We start from the raw sequence: 19789 nt of genomic DNA, 5'->3' as shown, positions 1-19789 counted from the left end.
CAAGACGTTTGCAGACTGTTATAATAAGAAGAGGTAACTAAGTAAACCGAACAAGTCACCTTACGGGCACCATAGTTCCTTGTAAAACCGATTGGAAGAAATAAAAATTTACATAAATGAGGCAGTTGTTGGTAAAGCAAGAGCACAGAGCCATACAATTAATGTGGATCTCCAAAGCTCATATAACTTGATCATGGAAGAAATGGAATTTGCTTTAGAGTATGATATTTGACAAATCTGAGCACAGTGTGACATTCCCAGGATCTCTTCTTCTTCACCAGAGAAAACACATGAAAAAACATATGTGAAGCAGGAGACATCTCACTACTGTTGAGGAGAAATAGTTGAGATTTGAAAGTGAACTCATTTGAAATGTTTCTCCTTCTAAGCATGCAGTTTATTTCAAGCTGAAACTGTTGCTTACCTGTTGAGGAATATGCTACTGACATCATCATGAGTTATGGGCGGTTTCTTGGAACTGGCAGCCATGCGAAGCGGTCTCAAGAAGTTGTTGACAAGGATGTGGAGCTGTTGGACGTATTCAGCCTCTGCTTCCAACATGCTAAAGACGACTTGATTCCTCTTCCTCATGCTCTCTGCATGTGGCGAACGGATGTAGTCTTGGATGATGGTCTTCCACTTTCGCCGACACATCCAGCCCCTCAGGAAGCTTTGCACCTGGAGCAGGAGCATTAACAAACTCATCAAAAAATACCTTGACCAATCATGAAACATAACACACTTGCTCTGTTCCAAAACCAAGCTGCATTTCAAGTAATCATAGCTGTTTTCAGCGAACAAATTAATTTGAAAACATAGAAAATATATATATTTTTTAGCATTGCAATGAGATATAGTAGGTGTGTGTAATATGTAATATAGTGTATATATAGTCACTCATGATGTTCAGTGAGAGTTAAGTTGCTACCTATGTAGCAATTCACTAGGTTTTGGACTAGAGCTGTGTGATTCAAAGCCAAAGTCTTACTTTCTTGATTTTCTTGATTTCTGAATCATCATCACTAGGCGCAGTGGTGGGATTCGACTGAATCTTCTCATTGTCTTTGAGCATTGCAGCGATCTGCAACAAAACAGCGATAAATATGTCAGAGTCAACACTTCCTTTGCAAAAAAAGTTCCTTCCCTCACTACTTCCCAGCATGCTGACAAAGTGATTGAGTCAGGCCAAATCAGTGCCAGCACAGTGTGGCACAAACAGTCGCCCTATCAAAGCTCTCAGATGCCTCTTGGGTGATTTCCGATGCTTAGGGTGCACAAATTTTCAAATTATTATATGGCCCTGCAATTTGAAAGGGAAACGTTGGGGACACAAAAGAGATAGGAGCTGGCCAGCACAGTCTGAAGGTGAGTGCTCCATTTATTGGACGCGGACTGAAAGAGTTTATTATGCTGCGGACCAAGGATGCGACGCACACAATACATCTGGGTTCATGCATATTCAGCACACCATTTCATACAGCCAGCTCCATTTGCACTTTAAAGTAAAATGACTATTTGATCTGGCTGATGAAGAATACAGCAGGGATCATAGTTCTCCTGGAGAGCCATTTTTTATAAGCAGAGATGCAAAGTGAAGTGCAAAGTAGTCTGGAGAAAGCTCTTGAAAACCAAATGCTTCTCACACCACTTTTCATTCTATCTACTATTTTCCTTTTCAGAAAAGAAATGAGCATGTAATATGGGTCACGATGATTGGCTAGTCATCCATCAACAGACTAGTATAGATAAGAGAGGCAGACTAGTTTTTTGTTGTTGTTGTTGTTGTTTTGTTTATGCTGTAATATTAATTGTATTAGATCCTTTAAAATTATATATTGGGACAAGCTAATGATCTATGTAACAAGAACAAGAAAAATAAAGCAAAATAATAACACTGATGTTCTTGTTTATATATATATATATATATATATATATATATATATAATTAGATCTAGAAAAAAATCTAGTATTGAAAAATTATAGAATTATGGATAAAGTTGAAGGTTTTAAATAGATTTGGAATTTTGGTGGAAAATGTTGTACTGTCATTGGTGAGTTTTACTTTTTCAGAAAAAAATTATGATGCTTGTTAAAATACATTAAAACATATTATATTTTATTTAAATAGTTTTGGTTTTTCTTTGCCATCAGTAATATACATTAGGGTGTTTTCTTTTGCATTTATGTTATTAAGCTGTGCTATTCATATTTTTAGCATAATTAATGGTGTTTTGTCTTTTGTGTATATTTGCTTTTGCATAAGTACTGGCCATGTTTTTTTTTTTTTTTTATACAGGCCATTTACAATGAACTCTGATTCATCAAATGGTTTTTTGTTATAGTATTATAGTATTTTATTATAGTATTATAGTATTATTAGAGTTAAATTATGGTTATCAATATATTTTGAAGTATAAAGCAGATTTTGACAGAAGTAGATTGGTATATTAATATAATATCACTATATGGCTGTAAAATATACAGGTACCAATATGCCATCCTCCAATTCCTAAAATACCTTGTTACCATATATTTTTCAGGGAAGACTTTTTAACAGTGCTAAACCTTTATAATATATTCTGTATCAAAACATAAAATTAATTTGTGTTATTTAGCTAAAAGTTAAAAAGTATAAACACAAGGTATTTATAGTGTACCTAAAGTATACTTTCAATAAACTTCATCTTATCTTAGGTTGGACTTTAGCACTACTTCTGAACAATTAAACTGCATTAAGCACAAACATTGTTGTTCCAATTTAGCATACTTTAAGTATACCAGTTAAGTATAATAAAAGCACAAAGTACTTTTGTTAAGTAGGCCTAGATAAATATGTAAATGTATTTGTAGTATACTTAGAATTAAATAAATGTTTTTCAAATACATTTAGGTATAGGCCTATGTATATTTCACTGAGGTAACCATTGCATTTTTTTTTTTCATTTATGTTGTGCGAACACATCTGATTTAAACCATGTTTGAGTGAACCTGAACCAACCTTTTCATACCGGGATTTATTAAACAATTTTACCAGTTGTTCAAACAAAACATTGACAATTTAGCTTTGCACTTATTTCCCAGACAACATTTTCACTTTTGAGAGGTAGAGGTATCATCAGTATAACTGCAGATATATTTGACTGGATTTTGGCATGTTCACTATAAATAAACAATCCCTACTGCACTTTGAATTACAAATTTTACCTCTGATTTTAGACGTTCAATCTCAATCTCTCCATCTTCTATCTGTTGTCGAAGTTGCTTAGCAACTGTTTTCTCGGTCTCCACGATTTGGAGTAGATGGAGGTACTTCTGCATGAGGGTTTCATGCTCGGTGGCCAGGTTTCTGTAGCTGCACACAGAACACACACACACACACACAAACACACATATGAATACAAACACACACATACACATCCATCCAACAAAGGCATACAGGACACAAATACACACACTGTGTGACTGTGCACACACACACACACACACACTCTGCACAATGAGGAACATCACAGTATACTAGAAATAAAGCTCATTAGCAGAGACGCAGTGTTAACAAGTAACCACATAAACACACACTTTATCAGAACAAACTGTGAATGCTCAAATTCAACAATTAAACAGAATTGTTGGAGCAGCGCTTATCTCAAAACAGCAAGCAAATCCAGACGCCTTCATATTTATGCACACAGATTTAGAACTGCTGCAGGGCATCCAGAGATAAACAGCCAAAATAGTCCTTCAGTACGGACTGAGACAAGAACGGAGCACCATCCACCCTCGTCACAAACACAGACCCGCTCTACAGAACCACTTCCCCTTAAAAATAAACAAGACCTTCTGATTATGAAAGAATATCTTCTGAGTGTGTATTATTTAATATCTGCAAAACTTGTGAAGTTCAAAAGAACAGCATTTATTTTAAATAGAAATCTTTTGTGATGGGAAATGTCTTTATTGATGAAATTAACATGCTTGTTAAATAAAAACATTATATTCTTTACAAAAAACAAAGCAAAACATTGAACAGTAGTGTATAGTGTCTTAGTGGTGACGATAGAAATAAGTGATGTAAATGAATCAAAGAAGTGACAAAAGTCACTAATAATATGGATGTGTTTAGCATATTCTCTGTTTTTAAAAAGACAGCAAGCTTTTTTTAGTTCTACGCTGCTAGTGCATCAAAATAAAGAGACAATAATCAACCTTATTTGTCTTTTTAAAACTGACGCAAAGGATGATGGGAAATGCCGTTTTGAGATAAACTTTTTTTTCTTGTATTTTATCAACCTTTTTTGCTATTATATATAAAATGTAAATATTTAAAAACTACATTGACAATCAAAATTATATCCTATTATGCTAATACAGTATGCTATTATTTGCTTCCACTATGATTCTCAGAACTCAAAAAGGTTCAAAGAAAATCCTGCAAGGTTGTGTCAATTCATACAGCAAGACAAAAAAAAAAAAACAACAACTATATATATATATATATATATATATATATATATATATATATATATATATATATATATATATATATATATATATATATATATATATATATATATATATATATAGTCTTTATAAGACAGTCTTTGTCTTCTTCATTTTATCCTACTAATCACAGTAATAAACCAACAAGTCAAACCGTTATTTAATCTGATTATGTTTCATTGTTAATTTTAGTGCAGCAATGCACAATTCTTGCACATTATGAAACAACTGAAAGTTTTTTAAACAGTATATTGCATATAAGGTTAACCTTTCATGCCTCAACCCATGAATGTGAACAGACTGAAAACATATCAAAATGCACATTTGTCCTTGACTACATTACGGCTCTTTGTTATTAAAGGCACAACATGTTATGCTTTGTTCGTTAGTTCCCAACAGAGAATTCAAATTTGAAGTTCATTACTAAAAATAAACAAACAATATTCCCAATAGAACCTCTGCAGCATCCAAGACTGCTTAAACAAGCTTCAGGCTAATTATAGATAATGAGACATGGAATCTGTCCACTTCGCATATCCTCCTCTTTATTTATTTCCCCCTTTCACATTTAAGCTGTGTGAACGGATCAGAATATGGAGCATAAACTAAACCAGAGAATCCTGCCATTATGAGAAGACAGTCTTATTTTCTCTACAGGCAAATTCTTGTCTAAATCAAAAAACAAAAAACAAAAACAAAAAAACAACATAGAAAAAAGGACTGAACTTACAGGAATTTGGTGTAAATGCACATATAGTAAATGCATATTTCTGCAAAAAACACAGCATATGCATAACCAAAACAGGCTACAGTAGCAAAAAACACAGCAATTGAATCCCTTTTCCTTCCAGTCCACTGGAATAGACAACAGTATATGTGATCTTTTCAAATTTCACTGAATTGTTTACTTACCTGGCATGTGATATTGCTGCCACCCATTCATCGCAGTCCTTAACATCTTCTGTACGAAGCTCCAGAGCCTTCTGATTCTCGTGGTTGAAGCTGACTGTGAAATAATACTGTAAAACAGACAAAATAATAATAAAAAAAATGCATGTTAACTGCAATGCTACACCAAGAATCTAATTTACTACACTCGTGGATGAAAAATGAGTCTGTCAGAGTTTATCTTAATCACCAATAAATAAAAAATATAAATATATATAAAAGACAATAAAAGAAAGTGTTTAAGTATATGTCTGTTTTCTAATTTAATATATTTTAAAATGTATTTTATTCCTATGATGGCAAAACTTTTCAGCATCATTACTCTAGTCTTCATTCTTCATTCCAGAAGTCATTCTAATATGCTGATTTTGCACTCAATAAATATTTTTTATGATCAGTGTTTTTCCTGAAACCGTGATACATTTTTATTCAGAGTTTTTTGATACATATATTTTTATATGTATTATTTTATATTGTGATTATTACAGCTAATTGTATATTATCCTTTAATTGAGGTATATATATATATATATATATATATATATATATATATATATATATATATATATATATATATATATATATATATATATATATAATCATAAATAAAACCCCTAGAGGGTCTCTCAATATCACTAAGAAGACCTGTGAATTTGAACTACATTTGGGCTGAATTTTCCAAGAAACTGATGACAATATTGGCACAAATGAATAAAAACCATGTATAAATAACAACAAGTCTTTGTGCAATTAACAGCATTTTTGAGTGTATCATTTTAAAGAATCTTCCAGTAAACAGATCAGCAGAACAGAATCTCAGATTGGTACAACATAAAATATGAAAAGCAATTTTTAAAATATGAAAAGCAAAATGCTAAATGACACAGTACTCCATGCATAACGTCACCAAGAACACTAGAAATAAAGTAACAGAGTAATAGATTAATAATTACATGCTTCCACCTCCTGACTTGATGACTGAGGGTGCATGAAGAGTTCAGAAAATACAGAAAGGATCTGCTGGGTCTGAGTAGATGTGCTAGGGGATACTTCGATGTACCTGAGATAGCTACAGTTCTCCAGAGGAATACCATAAAACATGTAAACTGGCAGCATGGTGCATTACATAACTGTATGCTACCTGTTACTTAGCAACTCCTCTGTGCACTAGTGGCTATGGCTCTATATGTGCTACCCGTTTCTCTCCATTTCAGAAAGCCAGACCTTAGCACTGAATCCCCAACAACCTCCATTTCTGCTGCACGGCAGACCTTCAAGACGCCTTAGTGCTGCTAAATTACATCACAGTCATTTGTCTCATGCAATGGAGACTCACTGAAAGCAGGAATGGTGCAAACGCACAGATCGCTATATGACATATTTGGCTAGCTTATATATTCTATAGTAAATTATTATTCAAATAAAATACTTTAAGATTCTCAAAGTATTTTTCCAACACATTTGACCATACTTCAATCAATTCTTCAGATTTCTAAAGATTTTTCCACACAGTCATAAAATGTGAAACATTCTAGAGGGTCTAGTGGTTCTGTTTAAAACCCCAAGTCACAAAATAACATGTAAGTTCTGAACTGACTTCAAGTAACCATTTTAGCTAAGCTATATAAATACAGTATATCAGATTTCAGAGATCATACTGTATAAAACACCTAATTGTATTTGTCAGTGTCATCCAGTTTTCTTCTACAGTGCAATGAACAACAAAACCTCAACAAAGCTCCACCGTAACAACTTTACTGATCAACTTCACAACCTTTTGCCGTCTGCCACATGATGAGATCCTGAGGCCTATTGTTGTGCCATTCATCCACGACCATCATCTCATGTTGCAGCATGATAATGCTTAACGGTCTGGTACTTTAACGGTATTCTTATCGGTACTTTGTGTTGTGTTAGGCAGTCGAAAACTTTTCATTTCTCTGTCTGTACATAATGCACTTTTGAAAGACGCTTTGACAGATTGCTTGTGTTTTCACCCTTACATGAAAAATGTTGTTGCACTTATGACAACCAGCGTTGTCTGTATCAACTCTAGTGAAGCATAACCACACTTTGGAATGTTTTACTCTCTCCGCCATCGTCACTCTTTGTATTAAGCAGAAGTTTTCGTACAGGAAGGGGCCATTCACATATCGTGTGGAAAAACGTGTGGAAAACGCTAGGCACGCCGCTTTCTGATTTTTCCCCCCAAAGCCTTCAGGCACTTGCACTCCTGAGGCTTGTGCCATTGCTAAGCAACCATGACCTGCTCTCTCCATGAAGTCGCGGAAATTTCAATAATGGATAAATGGATTTGCAGCACTGCTTGCAGTAGCACTGATACTAAATTAATAAAAAAATCCACATACAGCTATCAGCTGTTCCTTCAACTTTGTTACGGAAAAGGTGAGGAATTTACATGTCTCGCGGTGTGTTTGCAGCATTCTGAAAAGTTGAGATGTTTTTAACTCGATTCGGTGCGGATGCGCCTGGAACAAACGAGCTTGTCGCACCGTGTGCGCCTCGCGACCGCGTCGCTTGCATTATGAGCGTGCATACCCCGCGCCTACATTTGAAATAACGAACTTGAGCGCGCAAAAGACGCAATATGTGGACGGCCCCTTATGCGTGTGTGTGCGCCGCGCTCCTTCTTGTTGTGTGTGTGTGTGTGACTGACAGACAGCCTCCACGGCACGCATGAGAGATCTTGCAGATTTCACAGACAAACGTCTTAATAATATCTCAAATTAGAAATGTTTGGTAAGATAAAATGTGCACGATAACATTATTAAGCAAATCTCTTCGCCATCGTCACTCTTTATTATTAAGCGGGAGTTTTCATACTGTTATGTCTGTGCCTGCACCGCGCTCGTTGTGGTGTGTGTGTGACTGACAGGCACGCATGAGAGATCTCACAGACAAACGTTTTAATATGATCGCACATGAGAAATGTTTGGTTAGATAAAATGTGCACGATAACATTATTAAGCAAAAATACATAGTAAATAAAATTTTTCACATGTAAATACTCCAGGTACAGGGCCTGGTTGAGCTCCCAGTTGGCAGTATTATGCCTTAATACTGACACCTGTCACACAGGAAACGCAGCACTCACAGATACTCCGAGGAGAGCCGTGTTCATCAGAGTAAGTTGCCATTATTTTATTAGTAATTTAGTAGTAGAATGGGAAACTTTATATTAACCTGTTAACAGCGGTTTTCTGTGTTCATATATTTAACAACTTGATTTTTATTAACATTAAAAAAGATTAATAAATTTTGTAATAAATATATTGTTCATTCATGTTAGTTGATACATTAATGTTAACAAATGGCATCAGATTGTAAAGTGTCAACATTAATATTAATTCATCATTCTGTTGAACTTGCCAGTATTTTCTCTCATGTTATTTCATTGGAGCTGCAAAGAAGACAGAGAAAGCCAGAGTCTTGTGCCATGTGTTTATCAGTATCCTTATGTTTGTTGGGTTGAAAATAATAACTTGGACCCACTATATATTAAGTGGCCTTAACTACTATGTACTTAAATTGAAATTATTAATTTGGTACAATGCACCTATTGTGTACATGCATGTTTTTACATTGTACTTATATTTGAAAAATATCTGCACGTAATCACATATGTAATTAATTTCTGTAATTACATGTATAATTACACGGTTGACCCATCCCTCACACCTTAATAACACACCCTTAAACTTACCCATACCACCAAATCTGTCCCTAACCTTACCTGTTTCCCACCTCAATAGCAGCAAAACAAATTAGCAATACAATATGAACACAATAAGTACATGTATTTATTTTTTGATGTAAGTACATAGTAGTTAAGGCCACTTAATATAAAGTGGGACCAATAACTCAATAAAAATCTTTTGACTGATATCCCCCCTGCCAGGCTTCTATAGATATCACAATATATCGATATTTTGAATTCTTATGGCCACATTAACCGTGATATGAAAAATCTAATTTTGTGACAGCCCTGGATTGGCGTATACGACAGTGTATTCCAGTTCCTGCCAATATCCAGCAACTTCGCATAGCCATTGAAGAGGAGTGGACCAACATTCCACACGCCACAGTCAACAACCTGATTAACTCTATGCAAAGAAGATGTGTTGCAAATGGTGGTCACACCATATACTGACTGGTTTTCGGACCCCACAATACAGTAAAACTGCACCTTTTAGAGTGGCCTTTTATTGTGGCCAGCCTAAGGCACACCTGTGCAATAATTATGCTGTCTAATCAGCATCTTAATATGCCACACCTGTGAGGTGGATGGATTATCTCGGCAAAGGAGAAGTGCTCACTAACACAGATTTAGACAGATTTGTGAAACATAACTGAGAGAAATAGGCCTTTTGTGTACACTAGGTTCGGGCCATTCCCGAGCTCGGAGCCCTTTCCCCAGACAGCACGCCAAATATGCATTATAACACTTCAGCTAACAGCTAATTATATGTAAGTGTGAACTTGTGAACAGAAGAAGTGATGAGTATAAGTTTTTTTTTATGAATTTTTGCAAATGGCCTTTCCTAATAATAAGCTAGTTAGCAAGTTCCGCTACTAAATGCAGCTAAAGTTTCAGCCTGATCTCACAATCAAAACGTACATATTTAGACGTAAATTAAAACTGTCCAATACGTACACACACACATTGCCTTTACGTATTTATAGTGTCGTTTACGTATTATCTGGACGTAATTACAGGTTCGATTCGTATCCAAATTTACGTAAAAACAACCTCAAATACGTAACGATAGAACGTGTTCTCTGACCAGCCAGTTATCCATAGAAATTTGCTAATGAAGCTGCTTTTAAATGCGTATTTGATTATTTTTATTTTTTTAATATTTATGTATATTTTCCCTTTTTATAATTTTTTTGATAAATTTAAGATCCCTATACCCCACCTGAACCTAAACCTACCCATTTATACAGAATGTTAAAAGAATAAAACATAATAAAACACAATTTTAGTAAAAATATAACATTAAAACGTTATTCCTACACCTACCACTAAACCTACCCATAACCATTTCTTAAAACTACATAATGTTACTGTTATAAATAAACAAATAACAGACAAACAAACGTAACTTTAATCATTTATTTTTGGCGAAAATATTAAAAGTGGTACCAAAAGTAGTTCAAATGATAATGAGTTCCAGTCGCAGTCTTCTCTGGATGTTATTATTTTTTATAGCGTAAGGGCTGAATTTGGATATGTTCCTTGCAAACATCTGAATTCTAAAGATATGGAGTACAGCAAACAAATAAAATGGATGTGATTTGTAATTTTATGCTGTGCTTTTGTGCATCTATGGTTGTATTGTCAGCAGCATGCACAGAAATGTTATTTCCTATTAAGTGGATGAGTAACGTTAAACTGCTTTCAATAAATTCAATAAAAACTTGTATTGACAATACAACAGATTTAAATCATTAAAGCCACGATGTCTTGGAAAAATTATATGCTTATTAAAAAAACTGATGCATGGAAAAAAACAACAACAACATTGTAATTATTTGCTTTAAACCCTTTTAAATTGCCCATATACATTCATCCTATCATGCTAATCTTTAGACGTATGTCACATTGTTAAAATTCTCAAGGTTGTTTCATGTTGGTTCTTTTACCTTTTCCTTTCTATGAGCAAGGTCAAGACACTGCTAAACCAAAACTGCCTTCATTCTTTCAACTTCAAGCTGACTCATGTATATTCACACAACTAACTGACTCATATATGTTTTTAGCGTATATACAGTAAACACACACACACGCACGCACACACACACACACACACACACACACACACACACACACGCACGCACACACACACACACACACACACACACACACAATAAACATCAATGTTTGATCAAGTGTTTTAAAGTTGCAATATGAAGAACAATGTTAAAAATGTTTGCATAAAACGTTCACAAAACCCATTAATTACAAGATAAACCAAACCAAATGTGCTTCCAGCCTACAAATGAGAAAACCGGAACTTTTACAAAATCAGGTAATGTATATGACATTTAAAAATGATTGCTCTTATAAGCAAAGCTTGCATAAACAAAACAAAGGTACTGAAAATAACACATTATGAAAGTTGCTGTATATTGAATGAGTTCAGACAAGTCCTTCACATTCTTTAATCAGACACTCATAAATCTCTATTCTGCAACCTGTCACTTGTCACGTCAGCCTTGCTAAAATAAGTGAACAATGATTTTGGGAAAGTAAATGGCCTGTAAATGAATAAAAGTGTACCACCATGACTGTTGCAAGTCAAAGTCATAATGCACACCCTTAGCAAGATATATGCTCTATTTTTTGCATCATTCTTCATGTTCCCACACCTCGGTAAAGGATAATTTTTGTCAGTCTTGAGCACTAATACAAGTGTAATCTGCAAGCAGACCAAAATAGCAAGCATCAGTATGTCTACATGCACAGGCTCATTCTTTTGAGCTGCAAAAATGCAGCTGTTCCCAAAAGAGAGATGAGTGTTTTGCTATAAATGGGCCCTGACCCCTCAGAGGTACTGAACAGAACAAATTTAGCCCGAACAGTATTAGCATTAATGAAGGAGGCGCAATGCTCTGTTACATGCTCCCGCAACACACACACACACACACACACACCATCCCTCCAACCACTCTTTTTCTCATGCAAATAGGAGTTGCCATAGGAACCATGGGCTAAAATGCAGATATATTAAAGTATGTCCAATAAATGAATTGTAGAGCAGAGATTTGATTTGGATGTAAATACAATGACAATGAAAGGAAAGGTAACGGGACAACACAGATTTGTGTTGAATACGCTTGTACGCACACTGCTCAAAATCACCTTTGTGCTGATTAAATGCTTTTTTAGATTAGTGAATAACATCAAGGAACACTGCAATAACCCCCCCCCCCCCAAAAAAAAACATAAAATAAAATACAAATACAATTATAAAGAAAAAGAAAAAGAAAAATAAAAAGAAAGAAACTAAATTTGATTAGAAATTGAAATGGATGTGGGACCCAGTCTGCAAATTGTGCATCTCAAACTGAATTGAGCTGATTTTTTTTCCCTAAAAAAGGAAGTAAATATACACCTGCACACCTGTGTAGCACTAAACTCTAGATTAAATAGGGTGTCTCACTTTTTTGCTCCTGTATCTGTGAGTTGGCACACCTTGGGAAATGAAGAACTGTATAATGCTAAATATGAATATGGAACAAACACTACATTAAGATCATAAGAGTTTACAAGAACCTGAGAAAGGTTCACATACTAGGTAAGATCTATTCCATGGATATGGAATAAACAGGAAAAAATATAGGGATGTAGGGATTTAACATGCTTTAATCCATGACCATAGATCTTTTTTTCTTGCAATGAAAAGTACAGCTCATTATTTGACAATTGCAGCTCCAAACACCAACGTACAAAAAAACAAAAAATAAATAAATGCTTAACTAAGGCATTTGTCTTTCAGATCAGTTCAAAAGAAAAAAATATCATTGCGTGTTTTTTGCAATGTAAAGGAAGAAGCAAAATATATTTTATTTTGTATTATGACATATAGATATATGACGAGTATGAGTTTGATCAGATGAGTGAAAAAAGATTATCGAAAAAGGAAAGAAAAGTAGGGCAGGACCAAAATAATAACTCACAATAAGATCAATGACATAGATTTATACAATAGATTATATATAAATATATATATATATATATATATATATATATATATATATATATATATATATATATATATATATATATATATATATAAAGAAGATTAAAGTCTTTATTTTTGGGTAACCCTTTCACTTTAAGACACTGACATTGTTTAAATTGAATAAAATCATAGAAATCACATGAAAAAAAGAAATGTGCTTACTCAAGACGCATGAATTGCAATAGACACTACTATGTAATTTACTATCTTCACCATTAAATATATAAATAAGTGGAAGTGGAAGGCCGATGAAAGCATCTATATTGGCGGCTCTGCTCAAGGCAGGTATTAGCAGTAAAGCAGGCATCTTACATTATTTCCATTTCAGTGAAAACCCAAAGCTTGCCACTGTAAAATTATTTATGCAAATGAGTTACACTAAATGAGGTTACCGTGTGCATGCCTAATATAAAAGATGAAGTGTGCGTGACTCTGTCAAACACTGAGTCATTGATTGTTAGGTAACGTCGCTCTAACTGCGCTCTGTTCTTTAGAGGATGACAGACATGCACAGCATCAAACTCCATGCAGCATCCTGCTTTGTCAGCACACGGACAGCTGTTCATAGGAAGGTCTTAGACTTTTGTTGAATTGTGGTCCTGACACACAGAGACGAGCACTGCAGGCTGAAGACACAGCCATGCAGGTTTAACTTCAGCAATGTCAGTTTCCATCACTGGCTAGTAGTCAAAAGTCGTGCTTGTATCACAAAGAAGAACTGATCCAGCTTTTCTAATATTTTCTTTCAAGATCACCTGACAAACCATCCTAACTACTGTACACTTTAGATTGCCATGTAGATGCAGTGATTAAGTGGTTGCTGCTGAAAATTAAAGGCGCACTCAGTCAGTTTTTATCTACATTTTACTGGATTTTATTCTGATACCAATAGGTTCACACCAGTGTTTTTTGCTCCTTTTTGACAATATTTATTATGTATTTCCATGCACATATCCATAAAATCCACATTCTTGGACTTCAAGGTTTGTGTTGGTTTGCAGTATGTTGCGAGTTCTCTCCCTCTATAATGCAGTGCTGCAGTCTTAGACTGAGACATTTGGTGGTGTGCAGGACATGGCCACCACTTGACGTCCTGCCGTTTGTCCTCAGTCTGTGTAGCTGTGGGTCATCACTTCAACATGGACCGCTTGAGTGGACATTTTATTTATCCACTCGTACTGATTCTTTTTAGACTGTCTAGTGGATCACGGACATGCTTGTCACCATGAACTTAAATGTTTATAGTTTAGAAACACAAAAATGTTTTCAAAAATAAACTGATTAATATAAATACAGTACTATTATTGTTATTATTAGTAACCAGGTCCAGTAGAGTTCAACAGTTGTGTTCCTGAAGCAAAACAACACATTCATTTTCTCCATTGGGGAACTGATTTAATGATAACTTATAAACCTTTGAAAACAGATTGACTGTGAGCTTACGAGGCTGTTGATTATTTTTGTTGAAGCTATTAGCCCACACCATAAATGCATTACCTATGATTTAGTGCAAAAAAAAAAAAAAAAAACACCTTCAGAGAAACACAACGAGCAGGACATAATTGAGTCTTCTATCCACACTCTCAAATGACTTAAATATGTGTAATATTTATCAACATCTTTAAATCAGTGGTTTTATATTTATCTATTCTTTTGATGTCATATGCAATGCTTCATGGGATTGTAGTCTACTTCCTTCTCTCATTAAAGCATTAAAGGGTTAGTTCAACCAAAAATTCCGTCATTAATTACTCACCCTCAAGTCATTCCAAACCCAAAAGACCTTTGCTCTTCTTCGGAACACAAATTAAGATATTTTTCATGCATTCTGAGAGCTCTTTGACCCTCCCGTAGACAGCAAGGGTACTACCTCATTGAATGTTCAGAAACATCGTAAGGACATCAGTAAAATAGTCTATGTGACATCAATAGTTCAACCGTAATTTTACACAGCTACAAGAATACTTTTTGTGCGCAAAGAAAACAAAAATAACAACTTTGTTCAACAATTCTTCTCCTCCTCATCCAATCTGCTGTGGCTTGCCTCCATTTTGGGAAGTATCACGACGCATGCGCGCACTTCCGCTTCATGTCCTTACTACATTTCTGGACCTTGGTCATGGTAGTACCCTTGCTGTCAACGGGAGGGTCAAAGAGCTCTCAGAATGCATCAAAAATATCTTAATGGGATCATATGATGCAATTTCAAGATTTCCTTTCTCTTTGGAGTGTTACAAGCTGTTTGTGAATAGATAAGATCCCTAAAGTTGTAAAGACTAAAGTCTCAAACCCAAACAGATATTCTTTATAAAAGTTTAGATTCGTCTACTCCCTCCTAAAATTTCTTGTTTAAACAAGTCCCCACGTCTCTGTCACGATGTGGGAAAATTTGCATAACGCTGCCCAAATGTTCACGCAAAGAAAGAAGGTGTAACTTTGATTCTCGTTGTTGCCCTTGCTACCATGGGGTGGCAGTGGCTCAGTGGTTCATGTAGGTTGTCTACAAACTGGAAGGTTGGTGGTTCGATCCCCGGCTCCACCTGACCAAGTGTCGAGGTGTCCTTGAGCAAGACACCTAACCCCAGCTGAGTGAAAATACTTGGTTTGGCCTTCCAAAAGAAAACATGACTAGAAATCAGTGGTTAAGTTGTATTTACAAACTGTTCCAGAACAGCTCAACCAAAATATTCAGATGTGTGCATCGCATTTTATGGAGGTTCCTGGTGATCCTCCGATCCTGGGAGAGTAGACTACAATGCCAGCTGTTCTGACTCACAAACTCTAAGTACGTTTACATGTTTAAAGAATTTGTCACTGATGATTCAAACGCGAGTTTTGAGCAGTGTAGTCTCTGATCACAAATGCAGACATGGTTTTATGTTTACGTGGCGCAATGCAATCAGTAAAAACACAGTATAAGTCATTATAATAATGTCCCTCCTGGATACAACAAATGGCTTGTTTGGTTTTTGTCTTGTTACGCCAGTGTTCTGACCGGGACATTCCATCACAGTATGATGAGGTGAGTAACATTTCCAACACACGTTTGAGGCATTCGGCCAATCACAACGCACTGGATAGCTGACCTATTAGAGCACACCTCGCTTTTCAGAACGATGAGCTTTGTAAAAAAAAAAAAAAAAACTACGCGTTTCAGAAGGTGAAAAAATAATGTATATTATGTGGAAAATAATGTGTTTTTTTTTTTTTTTTACTTAAACTGCATAAACACATTTCATTACACAAAATACACAAAATAATACATCATATGACCCCTTTAATTTGTGTTCCGAAGATGAACAAAGATCTTACGAGTTAGGAACAACTTGAGGTTGAGTAATTAATGACATTTATTTTTGGGTGAACTATCCCTTTAAGTTCACAGTTTTGTACATTTGTCTTTTGTCTGACTTTTGGTTCAAATTCTGGCTTTTGTGAGCTGTCTGGTCAACTTAAAGGTTTTAAACAAATAGCCTATACTTTATTTTGAGAAGTATCCCAATCCAGAAAAATAAATAAATAACAATTGGGTGGGCTCTGTTGCATTCCATTGCATGACACTGTTGGTCATGTGATCTCAACATGGTGGCCTGCATTAGAAGACCATCCGATCCATGTACAATTAAGCAGCTTGACAAATAACCTTTTAATCGTATTTTTCAGAAACTCGTTTTATTCTCTCTAACCTATTTTAAGTAAAAACATTTTTTTACAAAAACCTGAGTGCACCTTTAATTTAGGCTACGTCATCTACACGTTTTTAAAGGAGCATAACATATTTTCTGGTCAAAATAATAATTCATATTCACTCTGAACTCAAACAAGGTTAGCACAAACCACATTGTTATATCTATGTTATAATAAATAGACATACTACTGTGAAATGCCTAAAAAAAAGATAATATGACATATCTGAAGGAGTTACAAGGTTTAGCCTAATCATCAGCATCTCTGTGTTGGATCACAATAAAACGAATAAAGAACATTAAATGCTGCACAACTCCTTTTTTTAGACACCCAAAACAATGTCTTGTGAACATAAAGTTCACTTTTGGGAACGATTTGTTATTAAACACGTTGTGTAGATGCAGTTGCCAAGGTAGGATGCTATTAATATCAGAGCGGGAATTAAATCAATACGTCAAACAGACTGCGATTCTACGCCAGTTTTCCGCATGATGGCGACTCTGAGGTTTATAAAGTGCTTCTTTAGCATCATTTTCTCTCTTGTGTGAGGCAGAGAGCGGAACAGTCGAAACTAAAATGTCTCTGAGGAGAAACGCTGATAAATAACATCCCTTTTCCTTGAAAGCTAAACGGATACCAAACGATGAAAGACACTAAACTTAAATCGGTAAACTGTTGACTGCCGTTAGCGTGACACTGACAAACAAGTTTCTGCATAAACCGCTGTAGTAATTATGTCATTCCCTCTCCTTCATGTTGTTATATAGCTATTCTGTGACAGACAAAGGGAGATGCTTGGCGTAATGTATAGGGCACTCGCAGCATCAGTCTCCATTCGCTTTCATTGCATCTTGTTTCATAAAATGAAAGCGAATGTGTACTGAAGCTGTCTTTTTGAGTTCCACAGAAGATAAAGTCATACAGGGTTGAAACAACATGAGGTTGAGTAGCCTACATCACAGCATTTTGAATGTTTAGATTAACTATACTTTAATGACAAAGAACATTAACATATAGCTTATATTTTTAATAAATTTATGTAATAAATATTTGTATATAAATTGATGTAACCACAAGGAATATATCTATTAATAACTATAGGCTACGCATATTATGTAACCTATCCGATGGTTTCAAACACAGCATCCTAATGTCATCTCGCAAAAAAAAAAAGAAAAAAGAAAGAAAGAAAGATGCTAATTTCCAAGGGGAAAAAAAAGTAGACGTGACAGATAAACCCTATTAAACAAACGCACGGAATATCAGGTGCAAAAATCTCCGAGCACCGAGCAAAGCAGCAGATTGCTTGCGGGTTAAAAGTGTTGGTTGTCTCGACGAGCGCATGTTCATCATCTTTACGCATAAAACAAACCACAGTCGCTGCTGGCTTGAAACAGAAAGAACGTTTTTAGTTGTTTTACCCCCAAAGTAACTATATCTAAGGCTCTGCATCAGCATTACAGAAGTATGAAGCAAAGTTGTCGTTTAGTTTGTTTCGTACCTGTTTTTCTAAGCACTCCTTGGCTGACAGAGAAGGTTTGGGTGAGGGCGACCTGTCACACACACATCCCTCCAACAGGTATAATCCCGAGGGTCGCGAACTGGACTCGCTCTCAAAATAAAAAAGCATATTTTGCAACAGAGCAAACCACTTGGTGTGCCATTTTGTGTTGTCGGAGCTCTTTTTGCTCAAGCAGCCTCGCCTCGTGCCGTCTTTCTTTGCCAAAAGACCCAGGTAGGTGACATGACCATCATTAAGTCGAATTCCCTTCTGCATTTTTGTGGAGAAGATGCTGGTTTTGGGGGAAAGGCTTGTCTCGGTCCTTACATCTTCTTAGCACCAGATCCCCGAGGAGACGGGCACTTTCTGGTTTAGAAACGGAGCCTGGCACGTTCTGCCCATCCACTGCAATCACCGCCTGGGCATGAAGTCGGGAAGAATCGCGGAGAAAATCGAGGAATGCCAAACTCTACCATCGTAATGTTGTCGAATGCGTTCAGGCTTTGGAAAAAGACACCGAAATGCCTCCTGTTACCTCTTATGTGACGCAGTGAGCGGGGAGAATTAGGATACAGTGTATGCGAGAGATGGTTTATCGCGTTCTCACGTGAAATTCTCTATAAACCAGTGCGCGCGCTCAGTGCTGAATGAGGCAGTGGCGTCATGTGACCAGCTTTCAGAACCTCGGACAGAGAGAGAAACGTACTTTTGCAGTCACTCGAGTTCATATTAGATCTGTTGCAGAGATGATGACAGATTGCTTCATGCGAGGAAAAACCCTCTTGAACCTGTATTGTATTTAAATTTGTTACGAGTTACACTAAACGTAAAACATAGCTAATCTGCATCTAAAGTGGCATATATACCATACATTTGCGTTTCAGTGCCACACAGAGGCGCTTGATATAGCCTGTTTAAAATCGCAGAAATGTTAAAGGCAGAAATAATGCTGAGAAAAGTAATGTTGGGAGAGGTTGAGCTAAACTTGCGATAATATTGTCTCTGTTATGATCTTTATAGGGACCGCAGAAAAATTATTAGCCATACATTCACAATAAAGTAGCTTGTCTTGAGGGCCGTATTGTTTTTAATATAAAACCCCTACACAATAAACAAATTTAGGACCAGATTTTGCATTAAAAAAGTCATTTAAATCACGTTTTCATTAATTTAGGGTAGTGTAAGAATATCTCCTGTATTGCACAAGTTAGTTCGTATTTTAATATAATTTTATATGCAATATTTACTTTTCTGTTCATCATTATTAAGAGCCCAAGTTTATTTCTGTTTAATTTAATTTCTCACTTCATAAATCCATCCAAAGTATTTACAATGCAACACATGTAACTGAGGTAAAAGAAGGCTTGAAGTTCAATTCATTTAAAAA

The 19789-nt window shown here is 35.6% G+C and overlaps 1 protein-coding gene across 1 annotated transcript in view; it reads right to left on the bottom strand.

Annotated features, from left to right (window-relative positions):
- LOC127977647 (ras-specific guanine nucleotide-releasing factor 1) overlaps positions 1–19064 on the bottom strand; it is a 40055-nt gene extending 20991 nt beyond the window's left edge. The window contains exons 1-5 of the mRNA XM_052582634.1: positions 18403–19064; positions 5410–5516; positions 3205–3352; positions 989–1081; positions 425–678 (exon numbers count right to left, since the gene is read on the bottom strand). Of these exons, the coding sequence (XP_052438594.1) occupies positions 425–678; positions 989–1081; positions 3205–3352; positions 5410–5516; positions 18403–18678 (878 nt within the window). The 5' untranslated portion in view covers positions 18679–19064. The remainder of the gene's footprint in view (positions 1–424; positions 679–988; positions 1082–3204; positions 3353–5409; positions 5517–18402) is intronic.
- Positions 19065–19789: the final 725 nt, after the last annotated feature.

Source organism: Carassius gibelio, chromosome B18 (assembly GCF_023724105.1).
Source record: "Carassius gibelio isolate Cgi1373 ecotype wild population from Czech Republic chromosome B18, carGib1.2-hapl.c, whole genome shotgun sequence".
NCBI lineage: Eukaryota > Metazoa > Chordata > Actinopteri > Cypriniformes > Cyprinidae > Carassius > Carassius gibelio.
The sequence above is the reverse complement of the archived record's forward strand: the minus strand, read 5'-3'. Positions and strand labels throughout refer to the sequence as shown.